Genomic DNA, 7811 nt, shown 5'->3' on the forward strand with positions numbered 1-7811 from the left:
TGTTCCAAGGACCAAGCTAAAAACCAGGAGAACTCAGCTTCAATTGGCCCACAGAGTCTGGGCTAAAGACTACAAGGACCGAGCCTTAGCAGTCCAAAAGTCCAAAATAAAGACATATAGAACTGAGCCTTAGTTGTCTTACAGTCCAGGCTACGTTGTCCCACAAAGTCTATGCTAAAGATCAAGACTGAACCTTGGATGTCCCACAGTTCAAGATAAAGACCAGGAGGGTTGGGTCTGAGTTTCCTCAGAATGCAGGTAAAGGAACCAGGGAAACAAAAAGTAAGTTGTCTTAAAGTCCAAGCTAAACCCCAGAAAGATTGAGCCGTAGCTGACCCAGGAACCAGCTTTAACAGCAGGGAAGACTAGGCCTCAGCTCACCAAGGGTCACAAGCCTGAGCAGTGTCCAACCTAAACCAAGGGAAGCAGTGGCTCAGTTGTCCCAGTATGTGAGATAAAAACCTGGAAGGACTGAGCATGAGTTGTTCCAGTGTTTATTTAAAGCTAAATGAATCTAAAGGAGACTTTAGTTTATGTTGGTTTTAACAGGAAGTTTTATTGAGTCAAACAAAGTCATTTGTCACTTTTATGTCAATACTTTTGTAATGGATATGTTTTAATTGGCAGTCAAACGTCACTCTTCAATACAACAAAGAAACTTTCATATTTACTCGTTCAAATTTGATTCAAGGATCAAAGCAGACTATTTATTGAATTTCCCTTCTGGGATGAATAAAGTATTTTTCATTTCATTTCATTAATTTCATTCAAACCGAGTTGAAACAGGAATCACTGCATGCATGACTTAAGGATTTCAACAGAACAGATCCTGTGATTTCAAACAGCGTCTCAAAGGAAAAATTTTAATTAGAAACAGATTTAAAATAAATCAACTGGCACATTATTCCCCGACAAAGATTAGATTTTTCATCAGAGCAAGAATCCCAATCACACCAGGTACTTTCATAGACTTTAACACGACAGACGAGCTAAAAGGAAACAGCTTTAACCAAACAGCTCATTTAAAATGAACCCAACCAGGAGATACCTGCATCAGATTCAGGCTCAAAGACACCACATCCCATTAAAATCAAGCTTCTCCCATAAAACAGCCGCCAGAAATAACCCCGTTCGCCTGCTTCAGACGCACCAAACCAAACCTAACGCACCCAGATCAGAGCAGAGGGAGGAACACCCAGAGAACAAGACCAAAAAGAGCTGACAGGGATTAATAATGACAATCAAAAGAGATCCACTTAGTGCAGTAAGACGCCTACAGACGGACGGACGGACGAAGGGACTGCTGGTTCATACAAGGCCTGAAAGACAGAAACACACACATTAACAGACGAGCTTCAACAACACCAACATACAGCGACATGAACTGAGATACTCCAGTACCAGAGCCCTGTTAGAGATAATGAGGTGTTCTGACACATGGCTAAAGCAAAGATCATACACTGCTGAGGTAAAATGAAATACACCAAGATAAAAAAAAAAAAAAAAACAACAGTTTGACAGAGATACTACGATGTACAGAAGAGACTTCAAGATACCAAAAGATATTTAGATAAAACTGAGATGAACTGAGATATTCTGGGACCCGTTTTGACACACATCTGACGTACAGCAACAAGCTACAAGATACTCTGAGATACTGTTAGACATATTGAGATGTTCTGACACAAAGCCATAGAGACACTCTGAAAGAAATGTAACGACTGAAACCAAGATATATATTGAGATGATCCAAGATAAACAGAAATACAGTCAAATATATGTTAGTTTGACAGAGAAACACCAACGTACAGGCGTGAAGATAAAACGAGATACACAGAGATGTTTCAAGACAAACTGAGATAAATTGAGAAATTCTAAGACCGACTTTGATGAACATTTAAGACACGACATGATACATGACGATCTGAAATGCTGTAAGAGACAATGAGATGTTCTGACACCTACACACTGAGACACTCCAATATATATATATAGACGTGTCAACATGAACTGAGAAATGATCTGAGATAATCAGAGATAAACTGAAATAATCTGAGATAAACTTCAACTCACCAAAATTCACCAAGATTTTGAGATACATAGCTATACTTAAGCTATATTGAGATACACTGAGATGCAGCTGAGACCCATAAAGATATTTTTCATAATCTCAGATACATTGAGGTCCTGCCAGAAAATCTGAGATATGATTCCAAACCAGAAATATGTTTCACAGAGCAATATGGTGAAATAATTGAATTGAAAATTGTTGAGATAAACTGAGATAAACATTCTGTAATTTAGAAACTAAAATGACATACATTTTGAAATACGAGGACATCTGGAGATAATCTGAGATGATTTGAGATCTTTCACGATAAACAGATATTCTGGGATAAACTGTGGAGATAAACTAAATAAACTAAGATACTCTGATGTATGAAAGATTTTGAGACAAACTGATATATTTGGAGATAAACTGAGATAGTCGGCAATACAAGTGCTGTGAGATATGATGTGAGTTAGTGCCACATAAATCAAACTGAACTGAATTAAACTCTGATGTACTAAACTGAAAACTGTCGAGACCACCTGAGATACAAATAAACTTTGTGTTTATCACGCAGACTGGAACCATCTCTAATAGACACTTAAAGATGTTTTGTGATAAAAAACACGCTGAGGAACTGTAAGACTAATATGGTGGTTTTATGGGAGTCATTAGCTCCTCAGCTGTGCTAATGCTAACTCATGTTAGCCTGAGCTTCATCTGCTGAAGCGCCTCGAGCAAAACACACAGGTGCCGTGACCAGAACACATTTTGTTAGACCAATAAAATGGATGCTGGACTCATGTTTAAGGCTCTGATGGATGAAGAGACGCAGCTGTGTGGCGGAAACATGGCAAATAAGCTCGCCAAATCTGTGTTTCCTCTCAGGTTCCTGTTTGCTTTCCATGACAGTTTGATCTCAGAGCTTCAACCAGACGCTCAGATTCGACCAGCAGCTCATCGGTGACTGCATCAAACAGCTGTAGCTGCTCATCAGACACTCAGGAGTGTTCGACTTTAACAGATCAGTGTCCCCACAACAACACAAACAGCCGGAGTGTGTTTAGCAGCCAACACACACTGTGTCGCCACCGTCCAACATGGCAGATGGTCACTTCCTGTCTGTCGCTGTTGGAAACGTGAAGCACAACACACATCTCAGTCTGTCTATCGCTGTGAGGACGCTCGCACATAAAATCTATTTATTAGACCCAACCTGATGGTTCCACCCTGAGAACTGAAACCAGGTTTAAATCCCTGCTGTCTAATTTACGACCAACTGTCAATCACTTAACCTCTGAAGGCATTTTTTATTTAAAAAAAAAAAAAATAATAAAATCTCCTGTTGCATGCAGTTCCATCAGGAAAATTAACCAAATCTCAGCCTGAAATCTGAATAATTCATCAAGACATCTTTATTCTAACATGCCTCCTGTGGCAGTTCTCCAGAAACTAAACCAGCAGGTTTCAGAGGCATTTTTCTTCAAAAACAAAACGACATTAGTTATCATCCAGAAACTGCCACATTTTCCACTTTCCAACAGTCCTTGAACTACTCATGTGTGATATGCGGTTCCACCGGGAAAAATAACCAAATCTAAGCTTTGAGATAAAATAATGCATCAAAATCACTTTATTCTACACGTCTCTTCGAATACGTTTCCATAAAATAATCAGTTTGCACAAGATTCTGTTAAAAGTAAAACATTGTGAGTCACTAGACCATAGACCAGAGTAACATGTTCATGAAACCAGAACCAAAGTTTAAGCCTCTAAACCCCAAATCCCATCAGCAAGTTTGAAAAAACTGCTTTAAGAATAATGACTAAAACGACACCATTTATCAGCCAGAAGTTCAACTTTCCAATGGTCCTTGAACTGATCTTCTGTCACATAGAGTCATGTCGAGAAAATCAACAAAACATAAGCTTTGAATTGTGATATCAGAATGGATTTATTCTATCAGAAAAATTATTCTGAAGTGAAGCAAATGATTCTGTTTTTTATTTAACATGTACTAAGTGATTTGGGACCGTTTTGACATTCAACCTTGATTTCAGGTGAGTGTTACTGACCTTTGGCCTGTTCCAGGTCAGACCTCAACTCCTGCTCTAATTGGCTGGGTGGTCTGTAGGGGGGAGGCTGTCTGATGGGGGGCGGAGCTGCTTCTGGATTCTGTCGGAAAAACAAACAAAGAATCACGTATTTGTGAGCCAGTTTGGACAATGTCTGGTCTTTGTGGACCATCTGAGGACATTTCAGAAATTTCTTTCCCATTTTGTACATTTTTTAGTAATTTTGGGAAAGTTTTAAGTCATTTTGGACCATTTTTTGTCATGATGGAAAAGTTCCACATTAGTTTTGACAATTTGAGTCATTTGGGACAAGCCCTTTTGGACAGGTTCTGTGATTTAAGACATTTGCAGAAAAAACACAGATTTCTGTCACATAAGGAAGACTCTTTGTCATGTGACAAAAACTGAATATTTACTTTCTGTGCAATATACACTGAAAAAATATCAGAACTCTGTAGTTTTTCACTACACTTTGGATAATTGTTTTTTGTTTACAATTTCTTAGTAATTTTTGACCATTTGTTGTCACTTTGGACGAGTTATTTTGTTCTGTCCAGCTGAGACAGTGAGGCGCTGCTGCCCTCTGCTGGACTCTGCAGGACTTTGCAGGACTTTACAGGACTTTGCAGGACTCTGCTGCCCTCTGCTGGACTCTGCAGGACCTCTGCAGGACTTTACTGGATTGCAGGTCTCTGCAGGACTCTACTGGGACAGTTACAGAACCAAATACTGAACTGTTGGATTATAAGGACCAATTTGAATGACTACATGACCAGACGGATAAATCAGTGTCAGTGAGGAGTGTGTTTTCTTACCGGGGAATTCGTCCTCTTTGATTTGTGTTTGCTGTAAGTCGGAGCTGTGAGAGAAACCGGCTGCAACACAAACACATGAACACGCTGATGTTATCTGATATCATCTGATATTCAACCATACAGACTGAAGTAAACTCGGCTCTCATCGTGGTGCTTTAACTCTTAACCTGTGATTCGTCGCAGACAGCAACTTCATCAGTGTTTAAAGTCCCTCAGTAAGTTCCATGAACCAGACTTGTCTTTTATTATTAACTGATCAGTTTGTCTGTTTAAATAGTATATTCACTGTCAGACAGTAAATCAGGTGTTTCGTTGGTTAAATATCCAACAACCTGTTGACTGAACTCACAGATTAAGTTGCTCTGACAGCTGACTAAAACACCGTAAATCTACAACACGCTTCATATGAACCAGCTTTTCAAAAAATCCTAAATCCTGAGCTTTGAACTGAAACTGAATAATTTCAACAGATCTCTGGTGTACTTTAGGGGAAAAACACCTGAGAGATGTTTGACTGGTTGCTGGTTTCCAACTGATCAGGTATCAGATGCAGACATCAGTCAGCTTTCATTCATTCATTCATTCATTCATTCATTCATTCATTCATTCATGTAAATCTAGAATCACTGAGGTATGCAGGCCTCAGTTAAAAGGAAGACTGAGTGAGAAAACACAAGGTCTGCACACAAATAACAAACTTGGACATCACTATATATCAAAAGAATTATGTAAAATTAGTAAAATAATAAAAACATTCAGAATACTTTTAAAAATAATGTCAAATTCTTCCAACAAACAAAAGAACCAGAACACGTGGAAATAAAGTGCGACGGGTTTCATGATGTTTGGCAGCTGTTCTTGTTTAAATGTGTTTTAACTCCAGACTGAAACTAAACTTTTAAACATGTGACTATTTTCTGAGAGTGAATCTGATCATCTCTGCTGCTGGTCGCTGCTAATTGGCTTCAGAGCTGGAACGTCCTGCTTTTTCTTCTTCACGGCTTCAGAGTCTCTGTGCCTGATGAAACAGTTTATTAGCCGTTTACACGTCTACAGTTTATTACTTTAATAAAGAAGAATATTAAATTATTTTTAAAATGTAAAGAAAACCTGTGAATAGTTTGATTTTATCTTAAACCTGACATTTGAACTCCTTGTTCCACTGCAGCAGGTTCACTCCAACCTGCCTGTGAGGCGTTTAGGGAACACAGTAAATGACAGGTTTCTATTGATCAGATGGTGAACAGTTTACAGCAGCGATGACATGACTTCAGGGAACAAAATGTGTTTTTGATTAAAGTCTCTGTCAGTGTGTGTGTGTGTGTGTGTGTGTGTTGTTGTGTTATTGTGGTTTTGTACCCGTGGAGTCGCAGACAGACTCTGGACGATGAAAACGACGGGACTTGGAGCTGATTTGATGGCGCTGACGGCTTCCTCATGACTGGCAGCTCTGAGATCCACACCTGATACCTGCACACACACACACACACACACACACACACACAGACACACACACAGACACACACACAGACACACACACAGACACACAGGTGGTATCAGAACTTCCTGCCTGATCTCAGGTGATGCCAACGTGTCACCTGTTGGGACTAAATGCTTCCTCAGGTGATGTTCAGCAGGTGAGTTTCTTGTCTTCACCTGTTTATTTCTCATCTCCAGCTCACATCAACATCTGGATGACCAGGAGACACCTGTGGATGCAGGTGAGCTCCTCTGAACACTGTCAGTCTGAGTCGTTTTGACACAATCTCTTTATATTTTGGACAATTTATTTAAAGAAATTGGACAATTTTTTTAGTTTCTAACCTATTCATTTCGGACCTTTTCCTTTGTAAGTCTTTTTGGACAAATTTCTTAAATTCAGGACATTTTTTGAGTCACTTTGGAAAGATTTCAGTGATTTCTGACTTATTTCAGTCTTTTTGTTTTTGATCATTCGGAACATTTTCAGAAAACTTTCATACAGATTTTGAAACAGTTTTGGACCATTTACTGACTGATTTTTGACAGCTGTTCTTTTAATTTAGGACAATTTTGGATCATTGTTGACAAGTTTTCAGGCATTTTAGACATTTTTTTGTAAATTTCAGGTTACTTCTTAGGCACTTGAGCCTTAACAGCAGTTGAAGCAGATCTTTCCATCAGTTTAACAGATTCTGACATTTTTTTTTGGACAGCTTTGACCTGACTCTGGAGCAGAAGCAGTCGTACCTCCAGGATCTTGTCTCCGGTCTTCAGACACTGAGTTTTGGCTGCAGGACTGTTGGCTAGAACCTGTTTGATGAAGATTCCCTTCAGTTCTTCTCCGTTCCTCAGACGCTTGATGACGTGCCGCCCTCCGACGATGCTGAGGCCCAGAGACTGGCCTTCCTCGGGCCAGACCTCCACCCTGAGGGCCAGAACACATCGTCACCCATCTGAAGGTAAACACTGGAACACAATCCTTCACGTCTGTGTTTCTACTGAAGTTTAAAACAGATGCTCCTCATCAAAGAGACGCCCAGAACACATTCTGAGACTCTGATTCAACCCAATAACTGTGTCATGAATCAACATCAGCATCGTGTTCAGCTGCTGCAGGAATCAGAAGAGTCCAGTTAAAGCTGAGAAGTTTCCCTGTTTGTCCCAACGAAGCCTCGTTGTGTCTGATCTGATCTTAAACCGGTCGAATCAAACAGAACGACGGGCAGTAACTTTATTTTTTGGATTTAACCAAATGATTCCTGGGTTTGGACCAGATGTCACTGAAGAACCAAAGAAAACACTGTCCTGCTGCAGTCAGGATGCTGAACTGAAATATTGATCACTGAATGTTTCCTTTAATCCATATTGATGATTACTGATCAATTTAAT

At 39.6% G+C, this 7811-nt stretch overlaps 1 protein-coding gene across 1 annotated transcript in view; it reads right to left on the reverse strand.

Moving 5' to 3' along the window:
- patj (PATJ crumbs cell polarity complex component) overlaps positions 1–7811 on the reverse strand; it is a 131365-nt gene that overhangs the window by 67472 nt on the left and 56082 nt on the right. Inside the window, exons 27-30 of the mRNA XM_008302837.1 lie at positions 7170–7351; positions 6300–6410; positions 4941–5000; positions 4126–4225 (exon numbers count right to left, since the gene is read on the reverse strand). Of these exons, the coding sequence (XP_008301059.1) occupies positions 4126–4225; positions 4941–5000; positions 6300–6410; positions 7170–7351 (453 nt within the window). The remainder of the gene's footprint in view (positions 1–4125; positions 4226–4940; positions 5001–6299; positions 6411–7169; positions 7352–7811) is intronic.

Source organism: Stegastes partitus, unplaced genomic scaffold (genome assembly GCF_000690725.1).
Source record: "Stegastes partitus isolate 25-593 unplaced genomic scaffold, Stegastes_partitus-1.0.2 Scaffold1890, whole genome shotgun sequence".
Taxonomy (NCBI): domain Eukaryota; kingdom Metazoa; phylum Chordata; class Actinopteri; family Pomacentridae; genus Stegastes; species Stegastes partitus.